The following is a 17,340-nucleotide window of genomic DNA, read 5'->3' on the forward strand; positions in this document are numbered from 1 at the left end:
TCAGAAACATTTTGCGTTAAAATATTAACAGAATACCCACAAAGAAATATTAAAACCAAATACTTCAATGTTTTGTTGTGCTGATTCATATCCTTTGTCAAACATCTAATAAAATTGTCAACAAACCTCGATGCTATTAATACAGTGAATGAATGCACTCAGCAGTTGCTTTCTCAAAAGCGATCAGTCCAATAAGCACAACAGAACATTCTTTCACTTTCTGAGACTTGGGAGCACAGCGGTGTGGCAGGGTTGCACACAAAGTGCTAGCCAAGACTCCTCTTCTTCAAGCCACAGTTTCAGTGCTCAGCAACAGAGAATCGGAACAATTTTTGTTCAGTCGAATTAGGCGACAAACCAGGCGACGTTTACTTTCTGCCCTTCGTAATGAAAACGTTTGCTGGCTGTGCACCACAGCTTTCCTGGAGTTTCTATGGTATTTTAAAACCTGTTTTTGCGATGCTGAGCAATGTTCTTAATTAAGTTATGTTGCTATGGTTTAAGGCCAGAAGTAAAAATTCAAATTGTTTTTTTGCTGATATTGCTGCCTAAAAATATAGGGAAATAAGTAAAAAATATATAAATGAAACTGTAATAAACTTTAAATAAGTGACCTGAAGTTACTAACTAAAAGAACATGTTCTAGCTTTTTTTTTTTTTTAAAGGCATATTTCTTCTAACAAAGTGATTGTTTCCACATGTCTTCCTTGCCTTAGTGCTATTTTGCAGTCAATGCTGTGATGTCATGGCTCAAACTTTCCATCTCAAGTTCACATATACCTTGGCTGGCGCAGCCCGGAACCCTTCCCGATGCCGCCTTAGCAAGCTGCCTGAAGTACCGGAGCTGCTTTATTAAGCTATAAAAAAAAACCATGGTAAACACCAAACTGAAGAAAACCAACCCAACCAACCACAAACACTTCCAGTGGCATTCTACGTACATCTAAGCGCGTCGTCTGGCCCCTGTGCTGAAATGTAAACATGAGGTGGTGCCTTTCTCCCTGGCAAGAGGTAACGAAGGGAGAGGATGCGCTGACAGACAGACAAGTGCTCGGCCGCTGCTAGTGCTAACTGCCCCGGTCAGGAGGGCAGGACTGAAGTGTACATGGGATAAAAACACAAAGCTACCTGGGTTATTTAAGGATACCGTGAACTTAAAGTGAACTCAATGTATGAAAGTAATAAATAAACCACCTTTTTTTTCTTTTCCTAAGACACAGCTACATCAAGCTGAATGGAGCCAAAGGCCGGAGGAGACGCAATCAAAGTTCTCACCTCTTTCAAACAACATGGGAGACACAGTGAGTGTTCCACCCTACTTGCTTATTTTGATCATTTACTTTACAGAAATGTTTATGGCATGAAGTACTGTATAAGAAATGTGCATACACAAATACATGACAATTATACGTTAAGTTCTTTACAATATTAAATGTATAATATACAATTCTACAGATATCTTACATACAAAGGTGAATGTTGTGCCATATATTCAACTATGGCAATGCCTAGCAACTTTAGAATGTCGTACAAGTATAAAACCACAAAATAAAATAACTTTACAACTCTTTTGAAGTAGACAGATTTGCTCAACTGTTCTGCTAAGTTAGCAGGCCAACACGTAGGGGCTAAGGTTTCCAGAAGAGATTTCCGAGTTGGGTAACCAAGGTGAGAAAACCTGCAGAGGTCTGATTTTCCACGGACAGGTATCCAGCCCTTTTCCAAAAATGAGACCCCTGCCCAGATTGTACCCTGGATAGTCAGTACAGCTCGTCGCTTTTGAAAATATTAAACAGGATTTTTTTTTTTATTTTGCCCGATTGTAGTCATTTGGCATTAAAGAATTGTTGACCACTTCATACTCTGTCCCTTGTTCTGTATGGCCGTATTTATGCATCTAAAAAGAGTTCAATTAAAATTCAGCATCTACAACAGCATTCTATAAATTAACGTGGGAGAAACTAAATTGTGATTAACACATGAATTAGTTATTGAGGACCCAATCATGCTAAACAGCAATAAAGAGGATTTAGCAGAATGCTATTTATAACCTTGCACCTGCAAACACGGTGCTTGTCTCCTGAGTTAGGAAGCCCTGCAAGTCAGAGTCCACACCGATTGATGGAAGGAGCAGTAACCTCCTGCAGACAGCGGGCTTCATTAAAGAGAAAATTACACAGATAGAGGGCAGCTACAGAATCGGTATTTTAATAATGGTTTAAAATAATAGAGGAAAAACAACCTAAACAAAAGGTGGCCTGCTCTCATTGGACAATGGCAGTAGAGGGGTTTAACATCTTTTTGCAAAAATTCCAGACCCATAAAGAGTAGGCTTGTCCAAAATTCTTAACATTTCCTCCTACATGTGGGCTCATAACATGGTTAGTAAATGACTAACAAGGGGTGGCAGAGCTTGCTTGGCAGAACCACGCTGCTTTGATGATGCAAAACTTAACAGTTTCTGAGTCAAAACGAGACTGGCTTTAAGAGAACTACAGCTCCCCAGCAGGTGTGTGACCCTTGCGTGATGGTGGATGGCATTTCATTTTGTGCTTCCAGATCCCTACTTTTGCAAATATTGCCACAATCGGCCTTGTCACATTTTTTGTCACTTCTTTGTTTCGTGTTTGGGGGGGCAGGGGTTAGTACTGAGCACCAGTTGACTATAAATTGGTCCTTTTCTGATTCTGGCTTCTGTCCACAGAGAGATATTTCATTTGGAAATGTATAAAAATAAGCCATTTGCTAGCGTGAGTGAGTACAATCACCAAAGTGTAATGTAACGAATGTACGGAGGTGTAAAGCACGTTTGATATGAAGGGGAGATACTCAGTGCAGTTTTTAGTGTACATCTTCCTCTCGGAGGCGCCCACTTCCACACATCACAGCATCGGGGTGTCGTTGGAAAGACTGCCAGAACCATTTCTCCTGCTGATGTCTTCAAATTGCTTTAACTGGTCTTTCTGCAGAAGTCCAATGTAGGGTCAGGGGTTTACAAAGCTTTGCCTTTTTCACCACGGCAGCTGTTCAGCCCAAAGTACATTCCCAGCAGGCCTGGTACGCTGAGCATGCTCAGGAATTTCATTGTGAAAAACGGACAACTGGTTTTTCAAATGCATTTCATGGCTGGCTCTGTGACAGGTAGTTTCAGAATACCACTAATTGGCAACATAAAGTCAAAATCTGTTTGCTAATACTGTTTTGCAAATCCTTAGTGTTTCACATAAGGGACTATTAAACACTTCTACGGTTACAAAGGAGTAGGGGTAGGGTCTAGTCCAGTGGCTCCTGTTTTATTCTGATCGTTGGGGTAGGTTGTGGTCGTCTGTCTTCGCGACACAGCACGTATTCACTGAACTGAGAGGAATCCACCCCACCACCGCACGAAGCTGCCACGTTAAATCCCTTCTGAAATAATCTTTCGAGCACCTGCAATGTGGGGAAAAAAATCAGATTAATACTTAGCAAATTTTAGTGATAAAAGCATTCAGGAGCACTGCATCTAAATGATGGATTTAGTCTTTTGAGTCCTTGTTGAATGAATATTATTCAGCTATAATTCTATAACTTATTCTTAAATGACTACACTGTGATTAAAGTCTCGCTCTCAGCAAACCTCTGTAGAAAACAAAAATTAATCAAACAAATAAGCACTCTGCAGAGCAGCTTAGTACATTATATAGTAAAATACTGGACTGGTGATACTGATGCTATCTTTTACTCCTTAGAGAAAGCAACATCGGGTTTAAGTCGTAATAACAAGTGCCCATTATTCATTAGTAATATGAACAGTCTTACAGAAAGGGGCTGAAAACATTCCTTAGCTCTTCCTTGGCAGGTGAAAATGTATGTGAGTCTGAGTGACGCTTCCACCAGATCTTCACAGAAATCGCAGCTGTGATTTTCCCTTGCTGGAAGGGAGCGCTGCTTTTAGCAAAGCATGGCAGGGACGGGATGTGGAGCCATGACGTGGACAATAAGAAAACGTTCTGGCCCGAGAAAGAGATTAATTTGTATTGCCCAAATATGTATTTTCTCTTTCACCTTCTAAAGAAAAGTTGGTGCAATTTAGATGCATGAATTTAAGGAACCCAGAGGCAACTTTAATTTCTGAGACTGTCACACAGCACATTACCCTAGGATATAAGGATCTTGGCAATATGATTGGGGCCGTGTTTTCACATGGGTGAGCGTGTTGATATACCGTTTCCCAGCAGAGCAGGACACACACAGACTTCCCTCGGCATTAGGTGCGAGCGGATGCCAGATGCACCTTTGGCGGCTCTGCAACGCAAGATCCAGCAGAGGAGATGCCGTACTGCCTCCCTCCCGCTGGTGGCCGAGTCCAGGGCAGCAGCCTGGATACACACTTCCCCTGGTTTTGTCTACTGATAAATGCCATCCAGGGGAGCAGCCTGTACCGTTCTGTAACCATCTCGCCCACGGTACCGCTCCCATTGCTACAGCACATGGGCCCACCCTGCTGGGAAGTGAACCTGATGATTTACTAAACCTAGTGAACTTGGTAACACCAGCATCCCCACGTGATGGCCATCTGCTGCCCACGACAGGGACTAAGCTATTTAATAACTTGTTCACTCAACCTAGAGAAGTGTCTAAGCAATATACCCACCTTCAGATGGAGCCAACTCATACACTTTTGTGAGTTTATGTTACAGAAAGAATTTTATTTCTTTTTTGGTTTTACTAGCCCTGTGAGCACTTCAGCAGTTACACCTACTGCAGTAGTACTTAAGTATCTTACGTTTCAAGGCCCAAGCTGACTCTGTTAACAGATCTGCACACCAGACTGCTGCCATGGCACACAGACCCACGTGAGGCCATGGTGCATTTCTTAGTGCACCATTGCTTTTGCCTGAACGTTGGCTTTGCTTTCTCCAGAAACGTCACTTGGAGCCTTTATTATGGGTAACTGGTTCCAAAAGGACAACTGTATCCAAGGTGATACTGTAGCGTTTGCTGGTTTTAAGCCTTGGGAACCCTCTTTTGAGGAGGTCGCCCATGTTACCCATCTGTGTTTTAATCCATGGTTTGGGTTTTTAGTGGTAACTAAAACCTTGCACTGGCTACCCTGGCTGCTAAGGGCAGGCGAAAGAAAGGAGCTGCTCTAGCACAGCTTTGCCTAAACCGTGCTGAATCTGATGGAAATCAACGTGCCTGAGGAGCTCTGCCTGGCCTTGGACACAGGGACTTAACATTCTCAGAAAGTCGCGTCTGCCAAATCTCACTGACTTTTGCCCTGATTTTCATATACTTTGTACTGTAAGAAAGTTGGAGAAATGAAAGACTGAAAAAGCACCCCAGTGTATGGAAGAAAAATGAACCCGGAGAGATTAAAAAGAAGGGTGAGGAGAGTGGGTTATCAAAATATATATATATAGAGAGAGAGAGAGAGAAAGCTTACAACTCTCTTATTTGTCCAGGCTGTACACAGCCGGTAGGACAAAAGTGGGATGCAGACACTAACACGTGTTCCTGGCTCAAAGAGGACGGCAGGAGTTTGAGAGGGAAGGAGGAACAAGGCTCCACCAGAGTGCGGTTTCACAGGCTGCACTGTGTTTTGGTTGTTTTGTGCATCCCTGTTTCTAGACCTGGCAAGATGAAAACAAAAGGCAACCCAGCTACAGGAAAGGAGGCTTCTTCCATTTAACTGGATAGCAAAACAGAGGATTGACAGGTAAGATTTCAGAGAGAGACATGACTTCAAAATCCTTGCTAAAAACTTTTTAAAATCAACTTGCTTGTAAGACAAAATAAGCACGGGGGTGCCCTTGGCTTGCCTTGGTCCAAAGCTATGGAAGGCTGCACGTTAACATAGGACTCTTCTTTACTGAGCCAGCTCTCTGCAAACACACAGTCCAGGTAGACATTACACCTCAGAGCACCACATGCAGAACAAAGCAATTCATTTTTGCTACCTACGCGCTCGAAGGACTAGACTGCAGGCTATAATCTAGTGTTAAAAACCTCAGTATCATCAATTTTCTCAGCAAGAAACAAAACAGGCCAAATCCTGTAAACAATGTAGAGAGTGTTTAAATATTGTCAAGTTTTAAGTGCAACTTGGATGAGGTTGAGCTCAGGTCTATGGAGAAAGGCTCCTAAAGGCTGCTTCCATGTGTGCTGAGCACCGGTTTGTACGGGCCAGTGCCTGCACAAGACTAAACGGCATGTTGAACGTGAAGAGATTTAAATGCCATTTAGTGAATTTGGCTCTACGTGCATTACTTTTTCTGAAGGTAAGGTACAGAGGGAAACCAGTAAGCATCTCTGAATCAAATCAGAGCTACTTTCCCGTAAATCTCCAAAGAGAATATGCCAAAAAGTAAATGAGTATCAACCGTGATTCTCCTACGTATAGGGGGACACACACACAATATTAAATAGAGGATTTGTGCTAGGATTTAATATACTCTGTCTTCCAGTATTCCGAGCACATCGAGATACAGACTCTGATTTTGTTGGAAGGTTTTCCAAATAGAAACATGATACTTTCACTTACTGCATTTCATTTGAATTTTGCAGAATACTAATGAATACAGTCTTAATTATGAAGACTCAGTGTTCAACATATACAATCAGAAGTTTCTCTAAGGTAAGCTCATGTATCTCACCAGAACCTGTTGCAAGGAGTTGAAAAAACAGTGTCAGTGTTAAGAAAACTCTAAACCTGTATGTCATTACAAATGGGTGTTAAATTAAGAGCTACTGCATTTTTTCTTGGCTGCCACTAGCTACTCAGTGTTGCCATTCTTTGGTTTATATGCACAGTTCTTGACACAAAACATTTAATGAAAATATTTTCCAAAGATCCAAAGAATTTATAAATATTGCGGTTGTGGTACCAAATACATTCAGCAGGGCACAGGAGACAGAAGTGATGTATCTCGGCAAACAGCAGGCAGACGAACCGCATTGCTCTTTGAGATTCTTTGGAAATGACTCTGCTCTTCCAACCGGTACCCCTTCTAACCCCTCTCCCTTATGTCTATGCATTTACTTCACTGTACTTCCAACTTCTGACTTAATACTGTTTTGCCAAAAAATCCTGGGAAGGGGAAGGGCAGCGCCTATGCGCTGACCAGAGTCCATCACAGCCAATGATAATTAGCTGCTGATTTCATCAGCCTTTGGCCTCAGAAATGCATCACTCCAGAAAGTGTTTGAAAACACTTTCTATTAATTAAATAGTAAAATGATGTAATTTAGTAAAATGATGTAATTTAATAATGTTATTTAACCTGTAGACTCTTTGACAGAATTTTTTTTTCACAACATGAACTCGTGAACAGACTCTTTGATTCCGCCTGAATTTTGACTGAATTCAAAACACATTCAAATAACAACAATAATTAGCATTCAGCTTTTACTACAATCACACGTTTCCTACCAGTACGCCGCTTTGGATAAAACAGAGCCAAGTGCTAAGCCACGTGGGCGCCCAGTGCTTTGCCCGGCTGCTTGCAGTGCTGAGCCCGTCAGTGGCTCGCAGTCACCCTTTGTTGTTTCAGTTTTTCTAATTTCTCTCATGTATCTAACTGTATCGCATGGACAGCGTGCCTGAGAAACAAACATGCTTCCCTGTCTGCCTACCTTAGCTAACTGCAGCTGCTCCCTTCTCCACCCAGCACAGCAATGAATTCATCACTGTTCCCACTGCCAGCAAATGGATCTGCCTCCGACCCACCTCCAATCTTCTACTTTTGGGGCAGCCCGCTCTAAACCTTGCCAGACATGAAATTGCTAAGGACTGTGCAAAATTAACCACAGGCACTGGACTCTTAAAGTTCAACCAAATAAAACGCTTGGGAGTGTTGAACCCAAAAATCACCAGAAATATCTGGCTTTAGAATGGTTTCAGACAAAAGTGTCTATTCGTGCACAGTGCATTAGGGAACGCTGCCTCGAGGACGGAGGTGCCAATGTCAAATGCAGGTTGGTAAAACAACTCCATCCGCCTTTACGTATTCTGGTAACTGCAGGTCTCCCAAAAATGTTGTCAGCTGCCAGCTGGGGAGATGGAGGCTGCCTCAGCTTGCTGTGTAGTAACAGTCTGGGTAAGCAAGGGCTCTAGGTTCTCGCCCTCCCTTGCTGTTATGCCCCCCTAGACCCGTTCTGGCCAGCCTGCCCCACGGGCCAGCTCTTCTGTGGGTATTTGCCCACAGGGAAGTTTATCAAGACCACTAAGGCGTTTCCCACAGCCCATCTGCAGGGGACGGGAACTTTGGAAATATTCCCCTACAGGTTGATTTCACTTTCCATACTACAAGTATTCTTTGCAGCATATTTTAAAGGCATACATGCAAAAACCAAGAGCTCTGTTTTGCCCTTGTTAATTAAGGCACAAGTTAGCACATCATCAGCACCGTTCCTTCTCTGCAGCCCAAGGACAGCTACAACACCAAAGCTTTGGCCGCAGTGGCAGTGATCCCTTGTGAAATGGCATTTCTTGCCCATAAGGCTGCTGCCTAAACACAAGCCACATATTTATTTCTGCTACCATCCGCCTATCTGTCCAGTTATCTTCTTTTGTTTCATATGTTTAATTTTAAACCTAATGTCAAAACTCTGAGTATAAAATGAAATACATTTTGTTTAAAATACTCTGGGCAATTTTTATAGAACATCCTTTTGAAAAAAAAAAAAGTGCAGAGATCAATTTTTTTAAGTCCATCCCGCAGGCACCATCATTTAATTATGAGTGAGACATAAATTATGCATTTACACATTGTTGCATTTTCTATAAAATGGTGTGGAGATTTTTTTTTGTAGTTTTTGGAACTCTCTCTTTCTTCCTGGGGGCACTTTGGAGGAAAAAAAAACTGCTGCAGGCTATACATTGATGAAAAAATTAGCATTTATCAGTATAACACCATTATGAGACCAGCATGCCACTAACATACACAAAATCTAAATCTATTTTTCCACTTAGACTTAGGAAAACCTGAAAGACTGTGATCTCACCAGGCAGAAAATGTCTCCTTGCAGTATAAGCACTGAAGGTAATTGGGCAGAAGCAAATAATTTGCATATAATTGAACAAGAAATAATACAAAAATACCCCAGCAAATAGATGAGCCAGCATTGAAAGGCCATTACCTGCACTGAATTCAACCGGCAGTATCCGTTCAAAGGAAACCTAATAACGTGGGTAGGGTCCTGGTTCCAGCCGGCATTTACAGAGTTGCACATGACGTCCCCGGTCTCGGGGAAGATCTCTTCTATTAAAGCTTTCTCCCCACTCAATGCAATTCTTTCCCCCAGATCTGGAGTCACTCTTACAACCAAGCAGTCACAAGGCTGGAAATGTTTCCTTTGTTCTTTCTCTTGTTTCCATCGCTCAAGTTCCTTAATCATTGGCTGCAGCTGGTAATACTTTGCTTCTTCATATAAAAGATTAAAGTCCTGGGAAAAAAAAAAAAGAGAGGGAGAGAGAGAAACTAGACATGCTTATAGTTCTCTCTTAAAAATGAGTATTGTTCCTGTTTGACCTACTTAGGCTTCTGTATTGTCAGCAAGAGTGCAAAGGCAACAGGTATCCACATACTTTGTCTTCGTCTTACACCTACACAGAAAACCACACTGTGTTAATGTTCGATCTATTTGAGCTGACCATGAAGTTCCCATTGCACTGAATTAGTTTTTCATTTATTATCCCACAAGGTCAATGCCAGAAGGATTTACTTTTGAATTAAGAAATCAAAATAACTGGTTGCAATAAGCAAAGCCTGCTGATGTAAGAGGCGATGTCCTGAGCCCTAATCTTCACTCTTGGCCTCAGATACTCACTTTTGATCTTACAACAGAAGATCTCGGGCTTTGCTGTCACCTCTCGCACACGTTATGAGACGGAGATGTCAGTTCGACTTCACTTCTCACCTGTCTTTGCTGAGTCTGAAATTCAGCTGCAGCAACTCAGCTGCTTCCTGTGTTTCACCATTATTCATGTATTTACAGCGTACTTTGGAGCCTGGTAAATTATACAGAGGTAGTGACCATCCCGCTGGCTGGGAGCTCATCTGTGTGCTCCAACAACTTAAAAGAAATAGTTCTTCTCAGCCATTTGTCCATCACCTCACTTGGGCTTTGGGCAATTCAAATTCCCAATTTGAGCGAATGCCCAGTTCACAGATTGAGATATCTTCTGCACATCCTCATTAATAACTTATCAGATTTCCCACAGGTCTTTCCACCTCACCTGAAATGCAGTACATTACATTGAGGCAAACGGTGTCAGCAGCCCCCCAGACCCGAGGAGGCAGCAGCGTCCACCAGACCAAGCCAGAGAAGAAAGGGAGGGGGAAGCACCCAAGGATGGTTTGCTTACACTGAGCCCACCACCTCTCCCAGCCTCCTGAAGGGAAGAGGAGCAACAAGAGCAGAGCACCAGCTCCTCTCTGCAAAGAGCTGCCGTTTGCTTTCCTAGCTCTTGCGCCTGTTTACACATGGAAATGCTGCACCGCAGGTACGCTACGTGGCTTTTGTGGAGTATGCTGTAGGTCAACACCTGGACCTAAAGGCCAGTTCTCCACCACTGCGATGAAATGAAATGAAAAATCACAAGAGTGAAATGAATGGAATCATTTAGGTTGGGAAGAAGGGCATGACAAGAAGTAATCAAGAAATGGGCACCAAAATTACATGAAAAATAAGGGCAGTGCTGCTGCTCCAGGACTCAGGGAAGAGGGGAAATCAAAAGGCCAATGAATGTACAGCACAAAAAGGTGCGACTCTTCATAGCGGCTTAGAATTAACCTGTAAAATCTGCTGCTGCAGGATATTACTGAACCAAAGCAGTTAGCTGTGTTCAATTTTGGCACCACAGACCCACCGCCAGTAGTGGAGAGGTGCTCCTTCACCCCAGGGCTGCCTACAGCCTGGAGGTGTATGAATATTCACAGTGACACCGGCAAGGTTATCAGTTACAAAAGGGACATCCCATCCTTTGCATCTCTTTGATGTCTGTAACGGCTGAGACAATACACACACCACTAAGGGAGGAAAAAAGGACGGAAAGAGAGAAAAGAGTGATAAGAGCAAGTGGGAAGAAATAAGGACAACAAACAACTCAGAGGAAGGAGATGGAAGATGAATAACAACAGGAAGATTAAAGAAGCATCATCCCCTGATGGAAGGTACTTTTCCCCCTCCCCAAAATCAGCGCTCTGCACGACCATTACTGGTTTTCTCTGTCCACTGGTGAAGCTCCCTGGTTACTGAGCATGGGATTGGTTTAAACTTATGGGGATTAGTGGCCTAAATTAAAACACAGTCCCTGCCCCAAACTTTCTGAAATCTTTTTGTGCAGAACACTGGAGCAACACAGTCCACCACCTAACTGCAGTAATTACAGAGGTGTGTGCAGGGCGGGTATCAAACATTTGCTGGGCATGTGCTGGTCCCATGTATCTCTTTTTTGAGTAAAGGAAAACGTGAAATGCTTAGGAAAAATGTAATGCTGTAGAGCGAACAGGAGCATCCAGTGCTTACTGAAGGCAACGGAATGACTCCCACTGGTTTCAATAGGTTCTGAAAACCCAGTTTTAGACTATCTGTGTTCATGGTCACTATAAAATATTATTTGTAAGGTCAATCAACTGAATATGTGCTAAGAAAACTCAACAGTAAAACCTAGAAGAGGGGGTACAGCAATATAAAAACTGGTCCTTCATTTCTGAAAGTAAAGAGAGGTACAGTGCTCCTGAGGCTGGAAGCAAAGCCATTACATTCATGAGAGTCTTTTCGACTGACTTCACTGGGCTTTGGACTAGGCTGACAGTATCCTGAATCACAGGACCTCAATGGTCCGGGCACCCTCGGGCCAAAACAGTAATGCCATAAAGCATACAAAACCAGGATCACACCACCTGTACCTCCCCCACAGCCAGCTATGAGCCCACTGCATCAAATGCAACTCTTCAATGACTCCTGCTAACCAGCACTTGTCCTAAATAAACAAGATGATACATTTTATATTCTGATATAATTTTGTGCTAAGACAACCAGTTTTCAGATAGAACAGCTCTTCTACTACTGTTCCCAGAACGATACGGCCATGCTGCAGATGGCTCTGTGGAAACAAGAGCTCTGCTGCAGCATCATGTTCTCCATGGTATGCACCCAGTCATAAACCGCCTGGGTTAAGCCAAAGTGCTTGGGTTAGTTTTTAAAATGAGACTCTCATCTCCATGTCCATTCCACAGTTGAGTTGAGCACAAATATGCTGGAAAGGGTTTTGCACCTGGAGGAAGGGGTTTGTAACAGAAGCTGGTGTGAAGAGGCAACACGCACGTGCAGCATTAGGGAGCCTGGGCACCCACCTATTATCAGGCAGTGGCAATAAAGGGAATTTGCCACGCCGTAACAAGTAGAGGGGATAAAAAAAGTGTGTTCTGCTAAGAATGGCAAGAGAAAACTCACTGCTGTCCACTAGTGTCAGTGCTGGGAAGGGACACCTCTGTGACCCCCCCACTCCGCGTACTGCACGCTGCCCAGAGCAACCACCACCAGCACAGCCTGCCCCACCGCCCCGACTGGCATTGCTGCACTGAGTGACTCGGGCACCGCTATGGAATTTGACAATGTATATAGGGAGGGAAGAGGATTTTGCAAAACCAGGAACAAAGAATGAAAGGCTCACAGCACGGGGGTCCGGTTCTCTAAAGCCTGTGCTTGGGCAGGGTAATGGACTCGACACATCGCTAAGAACACACAATCTTCTCGTTCAGGTTTTATACACCATTCTGAGTACTGTGCAGCTGCGACTGGACTGGAAGCAATGCCCAGCTCTGGATTGTCTACACAGGATGCTTCCCATGCCCAGGTAATGCTGACATAGGTGTTTCCACCCTTGCACTGCAGATACAAAATCCTACCATGATGATTTGCAAAAGTTTAATATGAAATACGAAGTACAAGAATTCAACCCACAAGGGACCTCGCCAAGGAGGTGTCACAGGAGCTGCAAGAAAATATTTCCATGCTGTTCATTTTGGTAAGTTACCAAAGGCAGATGCAGACACGAATCTTCCTAGACCTATCCAAAAGAGGCATATTTTGCTGAAACAGGCACAGGAGTAGCTGCAGGGTGTTAACTGCCTAGCACAGTGGCAAAGTGCACTCAGTTTCATTGAAACTCAGCCTCCGAGCAGCCTGGTACAGCTTCTGTCCCAGGCATATGCCGATAAATGCGTACAGATACCGCACCCTCTCACGGAGGCTCCAGCCCTGGTGTCAGTGCAGTGCTGCTGAGCAGCAGGCAGCATCCCACAGCAGATTTTGTACAGTATGCAGTTCCCTGTCCTGCCGGAATAATGATGCATCTCCCATTTCTTCGAAGGATTATTTCCCTACCTTCCCAACTTCTTAACAGCAGTGTACCTTGTGGCAGGACAGCCCAGAGTCAAGCACTGGGTCTGGTAGCTAATGGAACTGCTTGTGTTTAGACTAGGAAAATGGCTTTACTCTGAAAGTGATTCCCACCAGCCAAGCTCCTTGCTCACGAGCAGGGTGCTCCTTGCTAGACTGAAAGAGGAGATGAACAGTCCAGGCTCTGATTTTGCTGCAAAGTACCACAAAAAGCGTTCATGAACTACCAGGAGCCTTCAACTCTTGTAGGAACTAGTGGAGAAGTTCTGTCAGGTCACCTGGGAAAGGGAGTGGATAGCCAGGTGGGATGCATACAGCCTTTCTCCATCCACAACTTCTAGACAGTATTTAGATCTCATAGGAAAGGTAAACAGATCTTTCAAAGATGCAAGCTTTTTGCCTTTCGCAAAATAATTTTCTGCTCATGATTCGGAAGAAAAGCTGTTTTCCTGGTGGATTTCACATTGGCTAAATTCTGCAGTCACCTCTGACAAGGGTGACATCTTCCTGCGGAGGAGATGGGAAGTGTGACTGCAAGGCCAGTTGTGTTGCTGTTTCGACATCAGTGCCAGTGGGTCAGTAAAGATCTGCTATCTACAGGCAGAGACAGCCAACAGAAACTGTAAAACCATGTCTCCTGCAAACCTGATGCTGTTCTCTCAGTACTAAAGAGGTCCTTTATTTTTGTACCTAAATGTTGACTCCTGAACAGGCTGAAATGGCTTTTTCTGTGCATTTTTCACTTGTTATTCTTTGTTACATGAAACAACAAACTGTCATCCTGACTCAACATTTCTTTTAAATTTTAGTGCTGTGAAGATCTGACTCCTGGCTACGAGAGAAAGTTGCTCACTTCTACGATGACAACTGCACCATTTGCTAAGGTCAGTTTGAGAGCACTTAAAATTAGATGCAAGCACACTAATTTTAAAACTATATTAATAAATTAGCATGCCAGCCTTGTGGTTCCAGTGCTACAGGTGACCTCTATCATCCATACGAAATTCAGATGTCCTGTGCATTTGTGCTCCTCCCCTCCTTAAGACTGAGTAATAATATACACATTGCCTATGTCTATTTTTGTTTCACGATCTCTAAGCAGGGAGTGAGCCTCAAATAAGTAGGTATGATGGGTCCTGGTTTTGCGTGAAGTTACGTACTGGCAGTGAAGGGGACAGATGCTGCTCATCAATGTCCTGGGGAAACACCTCTGACGGCGGGGGGGCAGATCAAGGTAGAGAATATTTGGGCTGCAGAGGAGGGGCAGCTCCTGCGCCAGCCACCCCCTAACCCAGCAGCGTGGCTGACTGGGGAGTGCTGGCTCCACGCTCTGCTCAAGGACGTTTGTTGCTCAAAGTGTCATGGTCCCACACGTGGGACTCTGAACTGGTACAGGAAGAAGGAGCTGGAAGCAGCTCCGGGCTGCTCGCCATCGCCTCGCTCAGCACAGCGTGGCTGCGAAGGAGAACCGAGCCAAACAACTCACGGTTATTTCTCAGCATACTTCATGTGGCTTAAAATCCCCCGAAACCAGGTAAATTATTTGAACTATTAGAGTGTTGCTTTCAGCAGGGAGACCTGTCAGATACTAAAGACTTTCAAGTTCTGGCTTATTAGTACTTGGAAGTGTAATTAATATTCACTGTAAACACACCCGTCAGACTTGATAATAAAGAATCACTAGCCTAGGAACACATACCCCACTTTCTCTGCGTTTCAGTGTTAACTTAGTCTGAAAACAACACTTAAATAGCAAACACAATAATGCTGGTGCGGTACTAACATTCCAAACTTTCCAAAATAACCATCTGAGCAGCAATTCTAAGTTGAAAAGCAACTTGGCTAAACCTTGAGGCTAATAAACTGCTTGATTAAATTAAGGGGTAAAAACTAATAAATATTCAAAACACTTGATAATGCTTTGTTTGACATAAAGAACATTTAATGCAAGTCTCACTGGAAAACCTGTCAGGTTTTATACCTTAAATAGAGTTTTGCATTTAGAAACACCGAGTGATTCCATTTGCTGCCTTTGATTATTGTCTTCTGTCACTTTAATCATGCTGGTAAAATTACACGATTTCTGTGAAGTCAAATCCGTTTACAATGCAGTTTTAATATAGCTTTGCAGCGCATTCTTCTATGCATTTTTATTTAGTTACTCCCTACCTAGCAATACTTTGCTTTGTTCTTGAGCCCTCATTAGCCTGGGGTTTGCTCTAAAGCTCTCCCAGGGAGGAACTAAATAAAATACAGTTAACCCTATGCAAAGAGATGGTCTGGAACAACGGACTGAGCCTGGGCACAGCGCCGGCTCTCCCAAGTCTCTCCCAGCCCTGCCAGCGGCTCGCTGCGCAGACAAGTCCTTGGCATCCACCGTCGCTCTCACCTCCAGGCTCTTACTGAATCCTGCAAGTTTTGTTTCACAGCACCTCTGAAATCTGGAAGCCAGTTGAGGCTATGATCAGTTTGAACTACACCTCTTCCACCCTCTCTTCTCACGTCTTCTTGTCCCACCAGATTGTCCAAAATGCTGCCACTAAAGGACCTCTCTGGCATTTCACCTGTACCACTTCTCCATCAACCCCCATGCCAGCCTCCCCACCTGCCTGCCGCTCCCCAGGAAGACCAGTGCTCAGAACAGCCCTTCTGGCCTGGAGCTCCAAAACCGCCCGTGAATGCCAAAACTTCTCTTTGCCTTGGGACTCAATGTGTGCTCCCATCGCACAGTGCGTCCGCTCAACGTTAACTGTAAACGCTCCCATGCCAGGGTCAAATGCCGTAATACTCATAACTCAGGCAAAAATGAGGAGCTGAGGAGCGGTTTACAGCGTAAGGATCAGCTGTACTCCGAAGCTAAAGCCACCACAGCAACCACAAATCTGGACTGACTCAGTCATGACTGGCCAAATTATCTTGGCCTACCTAGTCCAACACGCAAAGTGAAATCTTACTGCGTGGCACAGGAACTTTCCTTTCCAGCAATGCTCCACATCCTCTAACTCTGAGCAGATCCCCTTTGCCATCCCAATTTATTCATAATTTCATCCTGGAGTCAGTGCTTTTGTTGAATCTTGTCATCTACAGTTGGGACACTTTTGTCTTCTAATTGTCATACGTAAGGATGACAATGTTGCAAGTTTCCTAAGCGTAAAGCCAAATAAACAAGGCTAAGAGGAGAGTATTTAAACAATCATTTGAGTTTGCACAGGAACAACCAGCACCATTATTTCACAGAAAACATGTATTGCTCCTTAAAAAGCCCTCAGTAAATTCCCAAGAAGATTACTTCCTGAAATCAAAGTATCTGCATCGGTTATATCTAACCCAAATCCTCATGGGCTTTTTTAAGGGTGTTTCTTTTTTATACCAACAAGAAAAAGACTTATACAATTTAAGTCCTCTAAGTATCAAATTTAAAACAGTTCTTTCAGGTTCTGAGCATTAAACCCCGGTAAGTGCTAGTTGCTGATGTTGCTTCTTAATTGTTGTTACACCCTGATAAATAAGCTAAAAATGTGAGAAAATACAATTAGTTTAGAAAAACTGATTTTGCCATAAGCTTCATCGTTTAACTTTTTATGGTATCCATGACAACCATTGGTCCATTTATTAAATAATAGCATCCCTGGTGTAATACCAAGTACTAAAAATCCTTACAATAAACAGCAACATTTAGTTAAGTGTGTTTAGGTCAAGCACACAAACCAACCTGCGCCAAAACAAATGACAGAATGGGAGGAAAAAATGGATTGCAGACTATAGCTTTCCTTACCTTAAAGTCATCTGGGAGCAGTAGCTTAGATGTCCTTAGGAAGCTTAATATATATCTGAAAATTTCACCATCTCGATCAATGAAATAATGTTGTTTTAAACTGTCCAAGACAATAGGCTCTGTGCCATTAAACAGACGACTTATTCTGAAAAAAGAAAAGAAAAAGAAATGGGCAA

The 17,340-nt window shown here is 43.4% G+C and overlaps 1 protein-coding gene across 3 annotated transcripts in view; it reads right to left on the reverse strand.

Annotated features, from left to right (window-relative positions):
• Nucleotides 1-43: 43 nt before the first annotated feature.
• Nucleotides 44-17,340, reverse strand: part of KCTD15 (potassium channel tetramerization domain containing 15) — a 47,765-nt gene continuing 30,468 nt past the window's right edge. For all 3 annotated transcript variants that reach the window (XM_075765551.1, XM_075765550.1, XM_075765552.1), the window contains exons 3-5: nucleotides 17,165-17,309; nucleotides 9,121-9,426; nucleotides 44-3,429 (exon numbers count right to left, since the gene is read on the reverse strand). In XM_075765551.1, coding sequence (XP_075621666.1) covers nucleotides 3,274-3,429; nucleotides 9,121-9,426; nucleotides 17,165-17,309 — 607 coding nt within the window. In that variant the 3' untranslated portion in view covers nucleotides 44-3,273. The remainder of the gene's footprint in view (nucleotides 3,430-9,120; nucleotides 9,427-17,164; nucleotides 17,310-17,340) is intronic.

The sequence above is a fragment of the Balearica regulorum genome, chromosome 13 (genome assembly GCF_011004875.1).
Source record: "Balearica regulorum gibbericeps isolate bBalReg1 chromosome 13, bBalReg1.pri, whole genome shotgun sequence".
In the NCBI taxonomy this organism is placed as follows: domain Eukaryota; kingdom Metazoa; phylum Chordata; class Aves; order Gruiformes; family Gruidae; genus Balearica; species Balearica regulorum.